Source organism: Equus quagga, chromosome 15 (genome assembly GCF_021613505.1).
Source record: "Equus quagga isolate Etosha38 chromosome 15, UCLA_HA_Equagga_1.0, whole genome shotgun sequence".
Lineage (NCBI taxonomy): Eukaryota > Metazoa > Chordata > Mammalia > Perissodactyla > Equidae > Equus > Equus quagga.
This window is the reverse complement of record NC_060281.1, coordinates 26,288,140-26,307,097: the sequence shown is the minus strand read 5'-3', so window position 1 is coordinate 26,307,097 and position 18,958 is coordinate 26,288,140. Positions and strand designations below refer to the sequence as shown.

General features: G+C 41.2%; 1 protein-coding gene across 1 annotated transcript in view; it reads left to right on the top strand.

Annotated features, from left to right (window-relative positions):
* Positions 1–18,958, top strand: part of ZFAND3 (zinc finger AN1-type containing 3) — a 309,393-nt gene that overhangs the window by 271,154 nt on the left and 19,281 nt on the right. The window contains exon 5 of the mRNA XM_046640155.1: positions 7,361–7,528. Within this exon, the coding sequence (XP_046496111.1) occupies positions 7,361–7,528 (168 nt within the window). The remainder of the gene's footprint in view (positions 1–7,360; positions 7,529–18,958) is intronic.

Genomic DNA, 18,958 nt, shown 5'->3' with positions numbered 1-18,958 from the left:
TGGAGGAATGACTTGTGACCTCTGGGACCAACTTCAGTCATAAGGAGTGCCGTCAGACTTTAAGAAATCATGCTAAAACACTAGTAGTTAGCTTATGTCCTGATGTCCAGTATGTGGCAGGGGTGCAGTGGAGGCAGTTAGAGGAAGAGCATTCCTCCTCCCACTGCCAAGATGCAGTAGCAACTGGGCTGATTACACAGTACTTGCCCTTCTTCACCTGCCCTTACTTGTGCCAACCCACCGACCATGTGGACTTGTCAGGTGCTTGCTGGAAGTTTTAATTTCTGGTCCTGAATGTGGAATAGAGGAGATGTACAAAAATCTACTTCCTTACAAGTTAAACGATGCCATTAAAAATAGATAGAATCCAGGATGTGGTACATTCCACAGGAAAACTAACCAAGACTGAACTGTTCAAGATTAAAAGAGACTTAGACATAAGATCCAAATGTAACACATGAAACTTGATTGGACATGCCTTTGAAAACAATGGAGATAATTTGGATATGGACTGAATATTAGGTGACATTAGGCATTATTCTTACTTTGCTTAGGTGTGCTATTTTGGTTATATAAGGAAATGTTCTTTTTGTTAGATGTGTATGTATGAAGTATTTTGATAATTGCAACTTATTTTCATATGGTGTGTGGGGAGAAAGTATAAATATGGAAGAGAGAGAAAGCAATGTGACAGATCATTTACAAGTGGTGAATCTGAATGGAGTGCACAGATATTTATTGTACTATTCTTTGAACTTTTCTATACATTTGAAATTTTTCAAAATAAAAAGTTGGGTGAAGGCCGAATCTTTACCTTCTGAGGTTGGGAACAAGGCAAAGATGTTCTCTCCCAATGCTCCCATTCAGCATCATACTAGAGAGCCTAGCCAGTACAGTAGGCAGGAAAAAGAAAAAAGGCAGACAGATTAGAAAGAAAGAAAATTTGAGGGAAACACCTTCCTCTAGAACTGTTGGACTCTGGTGCTGTGATTTTATTTAAGATTTTTTAATTTAATGGAGAACTGTTCTTTCCACAGCCCATTAGCTTTTCCTACTTGATCCTTTGATGAATTCTTAGTTGCTTTTTTCTGGTGTCAAGGTGTGCCACCAAAATCAGCTTCCAGCTTCCTGTCCAGCAGGAATCAAAGGGGAAGGTTGGCTCTGCGGAAGTAAGAAATCTGATCCCCGTCTTTACAACATGCCTTTGGGACGCGTGGGTACTCATCTCCTGAAGGGTACAAATCACGACTCAGTGACTTCCCTGTGTTCTGCTGCTCTTTAAGCTGTCTTCCATCCAGAAAAGTCCCTACAGAAGCAGCTTCTGCATTGCTCTCATGAGGACCAAAATCAGATGGTTAGATGATGCAGTTACCCCCAAGAAGGCTTCTGATGCCTTATGTCTTTTGAGAATACTGAAGAGGACAGCGACCCCAAAAGGTCAGGGGCTCTCCCAGGATAGGGTAGTTGGCTTTACTGATTGGCCACCCCAGTTCTCCCAGTCTTGTGTTCCTAGCAGGGAGCAAGAGTCAGAGGTCTGCTTTAAGTCTTTGAGGTTGTGGTAGAGAAGGAGACCACCCTCAAATATCTTAATAGCAAAGGAGAGAGAGAGAGAGAAAATAACCTGGGGGGGATAGGTGTGGAGGTGGAAGGAGAAAAGAGAGATTAATGTTTAAGAATAGTACTGCCTGGCAGTCTGAGAACAACTGACCTTTAAAATGGTGTTACGATCTAAGACATGGCATTCCTAGGTGTATTTCAAGCTAGATTCATCTCCATATCATATATCAAATAAAAATGAAGGCATTCTCCACAAAGTTTTAATCATCAGCCTCTTCCAAAGACTTGAACTTCTTTTTCTGTCCACGTAATAGCTTTTTAACAGGTGCGTTATTCCAAAACTGTTCTAGGGCCATTAGGAAGAAAAAAAACGAGGGGTAAATACAGTCAAACAAAGTGGAAAAAAAATTTTTCATGGATAACAGGGGAGTTTTCTCTCCTGAAGTCTTTCATGGCACACAGAGTAAAATGCCAGGAGAGGATGAATCTAATTCCTAAAAGCAAAGTATGCGGAGAAACACAGAGAGGAAGTACCTATAAAACAGATTTTTTTTTTAACTCTCTTTTATCAGTTTTTCCAGTGAGAGTGTGGTGTTTTTCATGGCCAGAGGTTTTAGCCGCTTAAGCTCCTTTTAAACGGTTGAAGGAGAGACAGCAGTGATGTGTGAGGGTTCATTAATTATTGCTCTTATGGATGTTTGCAGAGGCTGTTGGGATCATAAATGTCAATCTGTCAAGAGACTGTGATAGGTTCTAAAAAAACTGATTGAGTACCTCAAAAGCTGTCATAGAGCCTGAGATTAAACAGATTCATCTTTCTTTCTTAGAAACGAAGGAAGGTGTGGGTGAAGCGAATAGAAGAAGGCTTCCTTCTCTTTGTTGCCACTTTGCTTCTCCTACTCTCCTATTCTAAATTGTGAGTGTTGGCTGTACAGAGGGCTAGGAGCCTGCCTGAGACGTCAGAAGGCCACAGTTAGGGTTAGCAGCCCCGGGTGTGTGCGGGCTGCCAGCTGCACTGTGACAGGAGATTAAGAGAGATTGAGATTCAACTCTGACAGGCCTGACACAATTTATTTGGAAATTTTCGTGAGAGAACATGAGTAATAAAGACAAGAACAGTGACAGTAAGGAACAGATGTGAATTTCTGTCAGAGACAAAAAAGAATTTTAAAAGAAGTAACTCTGTTTGTTGTCTGCAGTCAAGCTTTCCGGTTAAACTGTGTTCCTAAATTCAGAGTCTTACCACTACTTTCTTTGATTGGCTAGGAAAGTACAATTAGAAGAATTTCTCTCTTCAGAAGTTTAGGTGTTTTTAAAATCACTGTACTTGTTTCTCTGTCACAAATTAAGCAGTGATTACCTTCAAACCTAGGAAACTGATAGGTAAAATAGTTTTTCTTAAGATTTTCCTTTCTCATTTAATCACATTATGATTCTTGATCGAACTTTCCTTTGACTAGGAGATCTTTCTCACACTATTAAACATAGGCAGAGGAAGGGGGTCTGGTGAGTACCAGGAACTGTGAACCTGCCATAGGAGTGTGGTGGCTCTTGCATGAGTATATACAGACAAGATTATGCTTCAAGAAAAAGCATGCTGGAAAAAAGATGCTTTGTTGGCCCTTTATGAAGGACCTTAATTAGAAGTCACTCTTAACTCCTGGGGAGGAAACAATTTCTAGCTTGGCACTTCAGCTCCTCCTGCTGCTAATGAGCATGCTCCTTGCAAGGACTCGTTTCTTCTGACAGTTAAAACTGCATATAAGAGTTATTTCTGTTCACCTTTCTCTCCACGTTTAACCCTTACTGCCTAAGCTCAGATTATGCAAGTAGACTGTTAGGTGCTTTCCATCATTGATGAGGAAATTAATAATGCTTCAGGGTAACAGGAATGACGTTTTTGAGCAAAAAGTAAATGATCAAAGTTTCGTTTATTCAAATATGGGCAGTAGATGAGGGTTCCTTTAGTGTTGGCCATGTTTGGGTCTTTTCTTTCTAGTAGTCCTCTTTTAATTGACATAAAATTTGTATTGAATAGTTGAATTATTTAGTTCATTATTATGTTATTAGAATCCCTGCCCTGGACATCTGTTTCTCTTATTTAGGCAACTCATCCCATGGCACAAAGTTTCATTAAGTAATTAGCAGAGGAGATGTAAATTTCTTATGCAGACATGATGATGATCCTGTAGACTGCTATTTATTTCATTAGCTCCTAATTAAAACACAGTTGACTTGTGAGAAAATGCCAAAGAAGGGTTTGCTTCACCAAGAAGTTATATATAACACAGTCACCTTCCTGGATGGCAGCATGTGAAGTCTGGTAAATGGTTTAAGGAGCTTAATTCCCCTCTCTCTTTGCGGTAGGGAGCACTAGAGGGCACAAGGATTCCTTTAATAGATTATCAACTGAGTGAAGGTTAAGTGGGCATATTCCAGAGCGTGAAAGTTAAGGATCTCTTAATGTCTGGGAATAGTTCCTTGATTCTAAAAAATAACACATTCTGGTAAACATTTCATCTGTCTTGGTTTAGAATCATTGAGGACTACTTCTCATGACTCAGACTTTCTATACATGGATGGATGCCTTTGGTCTTAGACTTATACAGATGCCGAGACATTGACTCTCAAAGGACTGACTAGGGCTGAGTGGTGTTCTTTTAGGATGGCCAGTGCAGTGCAGCCAGAAGCTGTTGGCAGCATCAGAAACCTCCCTTAGGACCCATTATTTCAGGAACATCCTGTGTCTCCTGCCTACCAGAACAAACAACTCAGTAGTCTTTAAATATAATGTGGAATGGATAAAGGAAAATTTCAGCATGACACCATGTAGACTTGTTCCTTAGTATTGATATTGAATGGTCATTGGTCAGACAGGTGGGAAGGTAGAAGAAAAGAGATCAGGCCTGGACAGGCCTCCTGATTTTGAGGGGTCTCATCAAGTGCGTTGTTTGGTGATGACTAATGATGATTATGGTAATATAAATATGAATTCTAATTTCCCAATTTTAGGAATCGTACATTAAAAAATATTCCCTTTCTTATTTGAAAATAATTAGCTATGGATAACATTGCTACACTGAAAGAAAAATTGTCTTCTCCTTGTAGCAAAGGTTTGCTTTAGAAATGGAGATGGGTACTATGCAGGTACACAGCACGTTTGACAGTTTGAAACAGACTCATGTGGAAAACAGCTTTGAATGTGAACTCTGCGTTTCCAGAGACATGCTCGGTCCTATCACGTGGTGGTGTGAATGAAAGAGGCTTAGGGTCTAAATGGTCCTCTTTTACATTAGAGGTGTGCTGGCATCACGTCAAGGCGCTTTGGATTTGCAATATTAACAATATTGTTAATTATTAATTCACCAATATTAATAATGCAAAGGCTTCAACTGCCTCCCCTTCTTGTGTGGACCCTTCTCTTTCTCCTCCCCAATGCCACCCCTGGGATTGGTGGATAATTTCTTATAAGGGTGCTCCAATTTAAGACCTTGTCTTGGAACAAACACCATTTTTTTGTTATGGCTTTTACTCTAGAATTTTCTCTTCTTGTTACCAAAAAAATAATGTCTAAATAGAGTTATTAATACAAACAGTGCCATTGCTGGTTTGTGAAAAAGGACCTCCAGAGAGCCATGTGGCTCATACAAGGTGAATTCCTTTCAGCTGGCTGCTTTGTAATGATTTACATTTAGATTGTTGCTTGTTGCTCTTGTAGGGGAAGGGGGAAGAGGGCCTGGCACGTCTGTGGCTGCCTCAGTCATCACACTGACTGGGTTTGGACAGCTTCACTCAGCAGAGCTGGGAAATAGGCTGAACTTGCTTTAGTTGTTTTCATCAAAGGCCTTGTTTAGTTGTTCATATTGGGGGAGAATGTCATGTTGGACTGGAAGAACTAAATGAGATGAAAAATGAAGTTTGTGATTGCTAAGAAGGTGCGTGCCTTCTGTAAGTCAGTGCACAATGCAGAGACTGGGGGCTGTGAGCAAACAGTTAGCATTGTCGTTTCACTGCCAGTGAGTGCTCTCGGGTGAAGTGCAGCACCTCCTTTACACAGAGGAAGGCTGGGGAACGGGATACAGACGGCCTTCACTGAAACACATCCAGTAGTCTGCTGCTTCTCACTAGAGTCACTTTAAATAGAAAATCAGGGCTGCCTGGGAGAAGATTTCATTCATTCAAGAAATATTTACTTGAGTTATCTGGGGGCACATGAATGAACAAAGCAGGTGAAACTTCCTGTGCTCTTGGAGTTTACATTCTCCTGGCAGGTGAGGTTAAAAGATAAGTGCTATGGAGGAATAAAAAGCAGGAAAAGGGAGGAGGGGAAGTGCGGGGGCGGGGGGAGGCGTGGAAGAAGAGTAGATAGAGTGATCAGGGAAGAAGACTTCATTGAAAATGTGACTTCAGAGACTTAAAAGAGGTGAGATCCCATGTAGATCTGGGTGAAAAGTGTTCCAGACAAAGGAAACAGAAGGTGCAAAGGCCCTGAGGTAGGAGACAATAAGGGGGCTGGTGTGGGTGGAGCAAAGAGCGAGAGCAGCAGGAGATGAGGTGAGAGAGATGAGAGGAGGGCAAATCATACAGGGCCTTTTGAGGGTCATAATAAGTATCTGAACTTTTACTCTGAGAAGGGGACCTATTAAAGGGTTTTGAGCAGGGCAGTAAAGTGATTCTAACTTGATTTTTAACAGGATCACTTGGCTGCTGTATGGAGAAAAGACTGTAGGGGGTTAGGGGGTAAATAGGGAGACCAGTTAAAAGACTATTATAGTAGGCTGGATGAGATGGTGATGGCTTAGGTCAGAGTGGTGGTAGTAGAGGGGTGAAAGGTGCTGGGATCCGGATCTGTTTTGAAGAAGATGCTTTAGGTGACTCCCTTCCAGAGGTGGTTTAGCACAAACTGTTTTGGAACCTCGGCAAAAGGTACATCCTCAGTATGCAGTGGTGGCAGTTCCAGGAGTACAGAGCCCCCAAGTACTGCCTTTCTTTTGAAGGCAAGAATTATTTACAGCCTGCCTATTGCATGAACTTTATTGCATTTTAGTTACTTTTTTAAGGTTATACAAAACACAAGTTATCACATGCTACACCTCCCTCCACCTGCCAGTTTGGCACCAACCCTTGAGTTGTGGCTCCAAATGCTGCCTCTATCGCCCCACAGTGGAGGCCATGGGGACAGCTTGCTTATGAACAAGCAGGCATGCTCCCTTCACTCTGAATAAATTTGGAATAATTTTCAATATTAGAAGCTGATTCTTGTATGTATATGAGTAGAAACATGATCATTTTTACTAGAAAAGATTATGGATCACCCATCAAACACTGGCTTTAAGTATGGGATTGTGCTAAGCCTGGCGATATAAAGAAATATTAAACATAGTCCTTTCTCTAAAGAATTACAGTCTACTTGAAGACAAGCAAATATCCAAGAAGAGGTAAATAACCAATACAGGCAGTGAACAGCCAGCGCCAAAAGAAGGGGTACCAAGAGAGGATCCCATTTCTAGCTCGAATGGTCTCCTCATAGAGACAGCTGTTTTTGAAAACAACGACATAGAACTAATTTTTGTTGAGCCACCCCTACCCTCCTCTCCTAGTTCAGGCCTAGCTTGTTAGAAGTCAACCCTGAAGGCTTGGTACAGTATAAACCAGGGCAGTCAGAACTGGCTCTTGCTTACACAGGTCCGGTTCCTGGAAAAGAGCAGTAGCCTGGTCAGAAGAATGCCTGGCACTACATTAATCAGTTGTGCTTGCCAGGCTGAGTACTAATCCTGACCCTCAAATGTGTTATTTTGGTCAGATTCACAGTCTGAGAATGAGGCTTCGCCAGTGAAACGGCCACGACTACTGGAGAATACTGAACGATCCGAGGAAACCAGCCGATCTAAACAGAAGAGTCGACGCCGGTGCTTCCAGTGCCAAACCAAACTGGAGCTGGTGCAGCAGGAATTGGGATCGTGCCGCTGTGGTAAGCATCTCCCTGAGTGGCGTGATGGAGTCTGTTGACAGTCTGGCATAGCTTTGGAAATTATTCCGAAGAGACTGAAGTCCTTAGGACCTGTCTGCAAGCTATAGGTTTGGAGCTTGAGAAATCAGGAGTAGAGGCTTCTTACTTCCAAACACCCTTGATTTCCTCTCACACATACAAGAAAGGCAAAAACATCCCCAACTACTCTTACACGTGTTTGTTTAGAGTTGCATTGTCACTGCTTACTGCTTTCACCTTCTCCCCACTACATGTTGTGCTTCTTGCACATCAAGTCTCCTTGATGACTTACTTAGAAATTAACCAAACCAGCATAATTCTGGGATATGTACCATATAATTCAGACATTAAATTAATTTTGAATGAGCGTCTTACTATGTATAATCAATGGAAGATTTCTCCCCCCCATCCCTTTTAAAGTTTAGTTAGAAAATTATTTTCTTTGAACCGTAACTCATCAGTTAACCCCTTGAAATAGCTTTAAAGTAACCTTTCGTTCTGTGTTACCAAGTGTAATACCAATTCTTAGAACTGCTGCGCAGGGATGTATTTTTTAGAACTTTATGCCTACTCACAGTGGAACAAAACTGGGACCAGTCCTTCCTTTGACCACATCTGTCATGTCACAAAGAAGCAAAATTATGTAGCTGCGTTCTTTAGGCTAACTTAAGTTTTCCTGTCCCTGTTTTTATGTAGTATTATGAAAGTGTTCTGTGGGACAGAGGTATCATCAGGCAGACTTTGAGGCCTGGCTCTAGCCTCTGAGAATCCTATATCCTTTGTCCTTAGGAGTAAGTTTTGGAAGCCTCCTTTCACTTCTGGGACAGCCATAGATAGCCTCAAGTACTGATGCTGGCAGTCAGGATTAGATGATTCTCTCAGCAGTGAGAAAGTTATAGTTACTCAGAGTCCTTCGTCTTCTGAAGAGACAGCCGTTGCTGTTCTTGTCCCTCAGTTATCTGCCCTGTCGGAAATGAGACAAAAGGAGGGAATACCAGCTTCTCATGGAAGCTAAGTTGGAACTCCTGCTGTTCCTGTCATGACTAGGAATCTGTTTGTTGCACACTCCGGTCTGTGGTACTTAATAAGACCAGAAGCTTATATTCAGCTTCAGAAATGAGGAACAGCATGGGGAGTTCAGGTGTCACTGGACAAGTTTTTATTTTTCAGCTTGGCATTTACTTATTCTATTAAATGTTTGTGTGAAAGTGTAAACAAGAGAGGTGGGAGGAGAGGCTGTCAGCAGAGTTCTCAAACTTTGGTTGTGTTCATGCATGGCCAGGTGAGCCTAGAACCTTATTCTTAGGCTGCGTCTTTATCAACCCTGCCAGGTAATTTCAAATTCTGGGTGAGGAAGGAAAGGAATACTGTGGTTAGCCAAGGAAACTCTGGGGCCTAATGGCTAACCAACTTTGCCCGTATTGAAGGGTTTGTCTAATCTTTTGTAGTCTGCAAATTCTTGCTTTGGTCTTCACGTGAACTATTGGGGGATTTCAGTAGTTCAGTCTATTACCAGTGTTGTGAAGGCTGCCTGACCATTTTGCCTGTTACTTTTATAACACAGGCCTTGGGTTGTTCCTAAATTAGAATCATGGGATTTCCCTGTACCTTATGTTCTTGTTTCCTTCTTGAAAGTAACTGAATCCTGGGTATTACACAGGATTTGCACTAGCAGATCAAGCAATTGGTCCATCAAGTGTGCTGTCTTGCCTCTGGCAGTGACTAATACCTCCTCTGCATGTCAGGCAAGCAGTGAGAATTCACACTTTAGCTGAGAGATCCAGAGGTGTTGTAACCTCTCGCAGTTCACCCTTCAGCTTGGATGCAAACTCTCATTTCCTAAGGTCTTAAGCACCCAGCTGAAGAAATTTAGAAATAAGTGATAGATGGCTTCACGTGCTCCTGAGTGAAGCCAGCTTGCTTGACTGTCTCTGATGAGTGCAGATTACTCTGCCGTGCTCTTCACCCCCTGGGCAAGAGGCTGGATTTCTAAGTGCCTTTTGGATTTGCCACAGACATGCATTCTTTTTAAATGATCTAACACGTAGTCCCTTGGCCTGTGCCCAGTTCTGAGGGCCTGCTTATAGAGAGATTTGATTTTTCTTTTGGGGAAGAAAGCCCTGAGCTTTCTGCAGTCCCTCCAGAGGGAGCCTTCCTAGAGAAAGCTGGGAGTTCAGTTTGGACCACTGAGAGCATTGCACTTACGTGCCCAGAAAAATGACTGAGTCTGCTGCCACATTTTAAAAGATGAAGGACAGCAATGGGAGCACACACCTCTGGGAATGTCTTTGACAAATAGCTCTTGTGTTCCTCCTGCCTGTCTGCTTGGATCTCCCTAGGAAAGGGTGAGCTGTGTAGTTATTTCCTTCAGGATGCATGGAGTGTGGAGAGACGTTTAACTGCCCTGAAAGGTTTTAGAGTGGGGGGAAACAGTAATTTACTACTGAAAGTGAAGACTCAGGAAGGTAGTTTGAACTCAAACATAACACTTCTCCACTGCAGAAAATCTTTTTTTAATATATATATTCACCATCTTTTTTTCCATTCCCCTTCCACTCTGTACAGGTTATTAACTGCTGACAAGAAATTCACATCTCATAAATAATGCTTAAGAGCCATTGCTATATAAATTGAATGTGTTATGAATTGTGATGGGCCTTTTTGTAGCATTCGATGCCTGGAGCAGGAAGAACAGAGGATGTCATTTTCATTAATTTCTAATGAGGTGCCAATTAAAGACAGGGAAGACGTTCCAAAGGGAAGAGTGGCCGAGCTCCCCTGAATCCTCCGCCCCAGGGCTGTCATCCAAACACTACCAGCAAGCCTTCTCTAAAAATTCCATTAAATTACAGTCTCATCGAGAGCACACACAGACACATTCAGCTTCCCTTTGATCTTCAAAAGAGCAATTTGTAAGGCGAGTTCTGAGTCTTCTCATAGGGAACAGCTAGAGGTGATAGGAATTGTTAATTGCCAAGACACTCCATGGGCTTTCAATAAGGAGGTGAATTTTGAAGATGAATTCCCCTCTGCCTGGCTGTGACTAGATAACCTTTAAATCAACAATACCTAAGTAACACCCTGTTCCTGTGAAATCTTTCAGGGTGCCAATTAAAGAGGCATGTGGTGAGTCTGGGATAATATCCTGCATCCTAGAGTATCTTCAACAGTTTAACATCTCAAGATAGAAAACAGTTGCATAAAAATGGATTTTATTTGTTTCGTTTTCTACTCAGTAGGCAAATTGATCAGCTCGTTCTCATTACAGGAGTCATGTCTCTCCAAATGCCACCTAGAGGATGTTCTTCTGAAATCTGGCCATCCTCATTAAATCTGAACCACATCACAGCCACATGAATGCTGTGTTCTCTAAGCAGATCTCACATGATACACACAGCATGGCTTTTTAATCACTGTGCATTGCTTCCCAGAACCACAGAATGAATTTTTAAATACCAGTCTAAGAGCTTGCATAAGTTATCACGTATTTTCACTTGACACTGACTTAACAAACTCTAAGCTGATATGCTCCCTTTTGGGACAACAGTGCTTTTTACTAACCTCCGGAGTAATCTGACTTCCTTCATTCCTTTCAAAATAAATTTTAAATTCACTTTAGAAACTCAGAGTGATACTTTAGCTGGGACCTTTAGAGTAGTTTATCATCTCTAAGTTCCTAAAGAAAAATGGTCATTTTTGCTTTGTCATTTCACTGTCAAAGTAAATTCAGCAAGCATTTGTTGAGATACGACTGTGCACAAAGCATTTTGCTAGCTTTTATGGGGAATATAGAAGCTAGAAATATAGAATATAGGAGCTCATAGTCCAGGTCAGCGGGCAACAGAATCACATGGAAGATATGTTAAGACAAGATTGCTAGGCCCACCACCCAGAGGTTCTGATTCAGTAGGTCTGTGCATATTGAACAACTTCCTGCTTGGAGGATGTTGATGCACTGGTCTGAGGACCATGCTTTGAGAACTGCTGCACTAGGCAGTTCTCAATCCTGGGAAGCTTTTAAAAAATAGAATGTCTGGGGCTCACTCTAAGCAAGTGAATCAGAAAAGGTCCCCAGGTATGGTTCCTAACTTTTTATTTGGAAATTAAAAGTTTTTTCCAGGACCATTTAAGAGTAAGTTACAAAGATCATGGCCCCTATATTCCTATAAACTTCAATGAATGTTTCTAAAGAATAGTGATATTATTTTTATAATCATAGCACAATTATCAATTTAAGTAAATTGATACTGATACAGTACTTTATCAAATCTCTCATCCATATTCCAGTTTTGTCAGTTGATCCAATGATGTCCTTTATAAAAGATTCTTTTCCTCTCCAGTACAGAATCCAGTCCATGATCAAGTATTGCATTTAGTTGTGGTGTCTCTTTAGACTCTCTTAACCTGGAACGTTTTCACAGCCTTTCTTTTTTTTTTTTTTCTAATGATACTGACATTTTTTAAGACCGCATCTCCCCAACCCCACCCCTACAGTTTTGTTTGTGTTTTTTTTAATAGAACACTCTTCATTGTGGGTTTGTCTGATGTTTCTTCATGATTTGATTCAGATTACACATTCCCAGCTAGAATACTACCTAAGTGGTCTGTCCTTCTCGGGGTTTTGCATTTGGGAGGCACAGATATCCATCACCCCCTCATTGTTGATGTTAATTTTTATTTACTCACCCAGTCAGGGTATTATCCAATTTCTCCACTGTATAGTTACTATATTTGCCCTTGCAATCTGTGAGATAATATTTTATGACCATGTAAACATCCTACTCCTCATCAAAAATACCTCCTAGATTTAGCATTCATTGATGATTTTTGCCTAAATCAATCTTTACTATGATGATTGTGAAATGATGATTTTCTAATTCCAGTCCTCCTACATTTACCCTTTGGCTCTCAGTGTTCTTCTGTAAGTGAGAACCCTCCTCCTCCATTTATTTATCTATTATATGTATGGACTCATGGGCTCTTATATTTTTCAGTGGTTTATAATTCATTACTGAACTTAATTATTTTGGTGATCAAATTGTCCCAGATTTGTCCAGTGGAAATTGCTTCAAGCTGATTTTCATATCCTAGATGTGCCCCCCCCCCCCCCTTTTTTTTTTTTTTTTCTCAAAGCATTTCCTTACTCTCTGGCATAACAAGATGTGTTCTGGTTGCATCTTGTACTTAGCTTTGCCCAGTCCTGGAATCAGCCACCTTTCCAAGGATTCCCAAAGTGATTTTAATACACATTCAAAGGAGGGGTTTGCTGGGCCTGTAAGGAAGGCAGACACATGCATAAAATAACTGGCATCCAGTGCAACCCACCTAAGAGTTTTAACTAAGGTACAAGCCATATGTTATAGGAATATGCGGAAGGAGAGATTAATTCCAACTGGAGGTCTCTGGACAGGCTTCCACAATTGGGGCTTTAAAGGAAGGGTGGGATTTAGATGTGGGGCAAGAGGGAATGCTTGGACAAAGCTGCTGTTCTGAAGGTGACCTCTGTGCAGCTGGATGGAGTGTTGGGGTTGAGTGAGGAAAGCTGCTAGAAAGGGAGGGAAGGGATTCCAGATTCCAGGCTTTCGGGTTTGGATGTTAGTTTTCACTGAGAAGCTATCAGTGATTTTGAATATGGTCAATATGATCTAATTTGACTTTTTTTTTTTATTTTTTAATTAAGCACACAGGAAAGCCCCAGAAGCTGTTGAATCTTGTTAGAGGAATGCTCTAGGAAGAATGTGCATGTGTCACAGCCATCCCCACCACTATGGGCACTGCACAGTGAATGAATAGTGATATCCTAAAGCCCAGGGTGGGGCAGGGAGCTGTGGTGATTATGAAGCATGTTGGTGACGTGAAATTACCAGACTGGTCCCTTTCACCAACATCAGAAATAAGCCCACATGTCTGTGCCTTTGTTTTAACTCTCGTCCAAGTGTGATTTGAACCTGTCAGGAATATCTGGCATTCTGTCCTATGTCTCTAAAAGAAAGTGAAGCAGTGTGTTTTGGTAAAAGGCCTTATTCTGTGTACAGAGTTCTAGCCTGGATCCATCAGAAAACTCTGCTGTCCAGGGAAACACCTGAGATCCTTTATCATGACCAAATTGATTTTGCTGGTTAGGTGTTATCATTACTGCCATTGAGTGGAGAGTCCGTGATGCTCTGCCATGTGTTATAAAGAGAGAGTGGTTCCCAGGCCCCCCCACCCCCAGCTCTTTAAGAGCTCCTGAGTCTGGGAATGAAAGGCTACAGTTTCTCCAGTACTTCTAAGACAGAAGTTGGGTGTATGTTGACCTATGGCTCAAGAGAAAGAGATGTCCTGCCCACCTTACCCCAAACAAAACCCTCCTTGATGGGAGTTATCGTATGTGTGAGATCTAAGGGTAATTGGAAATCTTCAGGCAGATTCTGAGAAAATTTTCTCCCTTTGCTACTCTCTTCTTTTCACTTGCACTTTACTTTTACCTAAACAAGAGTTTGCTATCTGTATTCCCCATTTTTTTGTTTGTTTTATTTTGTTTTGCTGAGGAAGATTGGCCCTGAGCTAACATCTGTTGCCAATTTTCCTCTTTTTGCTTGAGGAAGATTTGCCATGAGCTAACATCTCTGCCAGTGTTGCTCGGTTTTTTGGTTTTTTTTTTTTTTGAGGAAGATTAGCCCTGAGCTAACTACTGCCAATCCTCCTCTTTTTGCTGAGGAAGACTGGCCCTGAGCTAACATCCATGCCCATCTTCCTCTACTTTATACGTGGGACGCCTACCACAGATGGCTTTTGCCAAGTGGTGCCATGTCTGCACCCAGGATCCAAACCGGTGAACCCTGGGCCACTGAGAAGTGGAAGGTGTGCACTTAACCACTGCGCTACCGGGCTGCCCCCAGTGTTGCTTTGTTTTGTATGTGGGTCACTGCCACAGCATGGCCACCAACAAGTGGTGTAGGTCTGCGCCCAGGAACCTAACCTGGGCTGCCAAAGCAGAGCATGCTGAACTTAACCACTAGGACACCGGACAAGCCCCTGTATTCCCCATTTAATCTTTAACGTGTGAGAGTTTTAGTCTAAAACCAACCAGATTAGTCCTTCTGCTGCTCCTCCATAAATTGCAAGTTGAGATGTTAAAGCAAAATAAATCAAACTGTTTATTGAACACTAACTCCATGTATTTAGCCATTAGTTTAGCACTGTCCCAGAGATCCAACCTACCCCATGTCCTTTGAGAAGTGTGTAGAGATATCAGAAGTATGAAGAGCTCCCCTCCCTCGCAAAGGAGCATTGAAGACCAAGCTTTTAAAAGACAAAATGTGCAGAGCAGATCTGCTGAAGCCTGTGTCTCATACCCTACTGACAGGTGAGCCAGGAGACCCTTGTCTGATGAAGTGAAATATTTTCCATCTGGATAGCAAATTTGCAACTACTTCTGTAGTCCAGTCTTAGCAGTAATAACAGCACAATAATTGCTCGTTCCTAGAGTAAATAGTTTCAGTTAATTCTTTGCCCAGCAAGGTTTGTGTGGTGTTTTTTTAAACATATTTTTTGAGATATAATTTACTTACCATAAAATTCACCTATTTTATAGTTCAAAAGAGTTGTGCAGCCGTCACAAAATTCAAATTTTAGAATACTTCCATCACCCCCAAAATTTCCCCATGTATCCTTTTTCAGTCAATCCCCACACTCCCCTACTCCAGCCCCAGGCAACCACTGATCTGTTTTCTGTTGGTATAATTTTGCCTTTTTTTTTTAAAGATTTTATTTTTTCCTTTTTTTCCCCAAAGCCCCCCAGTACATAGTTGTATATTCTTCGTTGTGAGTCCTTCTGGTTGTGGCATGTGGGACGCTGCCTCAGCGTGGTTTGATGAGCAGTGCCATGTCCACACCCAGGATTCGAACCAACAAAACACTGGCCGCCTGCAGCAGAGCGGACAAACTTAACCACTCGGCCACGGGGCCAGCCCCCAATTTTGCCTTGTCTAGAATTTTCATATCAATGGATTCATAGAGTGTATATATAGTCTTGTGTGTCTACATAGGATGTTGTTCTCAAGATTCATCCATGTTGTTATCTGTCAGTAGTTCATTCATCTTATAACAGTGAATAGTATTTCATTGTATGGATAATACTGCATTTGTTTCTCCGTTTACCAGTTATCGTACGTTGGGTTGTTGACAGTTGGGGGATTATGAGTAGAACTGCTATAAATGTTTACGCACAAGTCCTTTTGTGGACCTATGTTTTACATGGAGGTGGAATTGCCAGGTTGAATGGTCAGTGTACATTTCATATTTTAAGAAAATCCAATCAGCAGTGTATTAGGGTTCCAATTTCTCCATAATTTGCCAACATTTAGTACTGTCCTTCTTTTTAACTTTGGCTGCTCTAGTGGGTGTATGGTACTGTCTCAGTGTGGCACATTAATTTGTATCTCCCTAATGACCAGTGATGTTAAAACATCTTTTTTTTTCATATACTTTTTGGGCACTTATATATCTTTTTTGTGAAGAGTCTCTTCATATCTTAAATATTTTGCCCAAATTTTAAAAGATTTACAGAATTGCCATCTTAGCATTGTTCCAACCTATGGATATGATGTCTCTCCATTTGTTTGTCTTCTTTAATATCTCAGCAGTTTTGTGTTTTTTAGCATATATCTTTTGTTAAATTTATTCCTAAGTATTTTAATTTTTTGATACTATTGTGAATAGAATTTTTAAATTTTATTCTCAGCTTGTTCTTTGCTGCCACTTGGAAGTGCAGTCAGTTTTTGTATATGATTTTTTTATTCTGCAACCTTGCTAAATTCACTTATTCTAGATTCCGTAGTATTTGCTATATCCATTATTATGTCATCTGCAAATAAAGGCAATTTTACTCTTTTCCAATCTGTATACCTTTTTTTTCCTTGCATTATTGCAATGGCTAGGATCTCTAGCATAATGTTAAATAGTTATGTTGAGGATGGACCTCCTTGCCTTTTTCTTGATCTTAGGTAGAAAGCATTCAGTCTTTTACAATAAAGTATGATTTAGCTATAGATTTTTTATAGCTATCCCCGATGTCCACCCCTCACCCCAACAAATTTTAATAGTTGTAGCTGTTGAATACATTCCAGGAAAACATAGGAAATATTCAAATATGTTTCCCCAAAATGGCTGATATAGCCCCTGGTGAATTACCAGTGTTCTAACAAAGGTCAACAAAGCCGTGTTTTAAAGAGTTTTGCTATCCCATGGATTCATTTCTGTTTATACCTGAAGCAAATTCCCCTTGTTCATAGTTGTATCTGTGTCTGTAATGTGTCTGTCTGGTTATAGTGGGGAAAGCCTGTGACCTGCAAGTACTCCTCTTTTTCTCAAATCAGTATCATAACAGGCGCCCAAGATGCTATTCTGGGTTATTCTCACTTGAGATAGTGAAAGCAAACCACACTGAGAGATGCTTGGAAATGCTTTGTTTGAATTAAATGTTTTTACCACAAGACAAAATCATAAAAATCTGTGGGTAGGTAGATATTAGAATCACATACCACCAGGATTAGAAGGCGCCTTAGCAATCATTTAGTTCAACCCTATTTTCTTTCTTTCTTTCTTTTTTGTTTTTGAGGAAGATTAGCCCTGAACTAACATCTGCCGCCAATCCTCCTCTTTTTGCTGAGGAAGACTGGCCCTGAGCTAACATCCATGCCCATCTTCCTCTACTTTATATGTGGGACGCCTACCACAGCATGGCGTGCCAAGTGTGCCATGTCCATACCCAGGATCTGAACCGGCGAACCCTGGGCCACTGAAGTGGAATGTGCACACTTAACCACTGCGCCAGCGGGCCGGCCCCAGCCTATTTTCTTTATGAATGAGGACACTGAGACCAGAAAGGTTGACGTTAGCCTCAGATCATACCTGTGTGCTAAACATTGGCATTTTATGCAGCCTTTGATCTAAAACTCGTGGACTGCTGAAGAGTTTCTGACCAAAATGACTGCTCATAGCAGTGCCCACTCCTCCCATCTGCATAGGTTTCAGCTCCCACTAACCACAGCTCCTCATCACATATTCATGCCCATCCCTCCCTGGACACCTGCTCTGTCATCTGCACTGAACCCAGCTTCTGTCTTCTAAAGTACCCAGATTTCTTGGTCTTTCTTCCAAATTAATACACCTGACTCTTTTAACCTCCTCTTAGTTCAGCCTCTAAAACCTTGCTCAGGACTTGGGACTCTTGTATGGGCATTAGTGTCATCAAATTAGACCAGTTGTGGTAAAAATAGTATTTAGTCAAAATAATAGGTTTTTAAATTTTTTTCTTTCAAACTGATAAATAATTCACAGAATTTTGCTAAAGAAATGTCTTTTCCAGGGTCTTTAATGTATATAGTTAAAAGTAATTTGTGTTCAGTATGTTGTATGCAGCTTTCTTTTCCTAGACACTCCCAGTCTTCCTAGTAGATTCTTGTGTGGTTCCCTCTTGAGCAGTACTACTTAAAAAGTGTGGGCCTCAGACCAGTGCCTCGGAGTCCCTGGATGGGGGGGATGCTGCTGCTTTAGAAAGTAAAAATGCAGTTGCTCAGGTAATTCTAACGTAGCCCAAAATTTGATATACTACCTGTACACTTAATAGCTCAGTGTTCATTGGAAATGCAAAGGTAATTTAAGACCAAATAGAATTACTAGAAATTTCAAATGAGGTGCTCCATATTATAGAGGTTTTAATATCAGATCTAGTCAGCTCCATTCTCTTTCACTGAGGGATTTATATCTTCTGAGTATTTAACACATGCCTTCCTCCTTTGGTGTCGTCTCCCCTGAGAGACTGGAAAATCCGCAGGGGTCAGGACCACGTGTTGCTCTGTGGCATCCCTACAGCTCCCGTTAGAGTATGTGGCCTATAGTGAGTACCCGGTAGTCAGTGTTGACTAATAATGTACAAGAAAAAATGAGAAGTCAAAGAAATGTGGTGTTCTGGTGAGCCTGCTGATTATCTTTAGGGGAAATCCCTTTTGTAGTAGTAGTTGAAGGCAGGCCCAAGCAGGTGAGAGAAAATGTGTGGGCCCGTCTCCAGGTATATTCTTGAAGCCAGGCTACCTGTGCAACCTGAGGGTTTCCCAGTGGAATATTTGGCTTAAGGAATAAGGTCTAGATAGAGAACCTTAGCATTGTTTATTTTTACGTACTTTTATCTGCCTTGAATTTTTATTGGTAGAGGGAGAAATAATCAGACAAAACATACTGTATGCGATCAGATAGGGTAGCATTACTTGCTTGGTCTAATTAAAATTGTTTGATATGCTTGTGGTTTAATTAAATAGTCAACTTTAGGGATGGGTGTGTTTGCATAAACAAAACGTCTGATTCATCTTGCACATGAATAAGCTGGACTCTTTGGAGGTCACAGAGACTACCAGGCCACAGACCTACTGC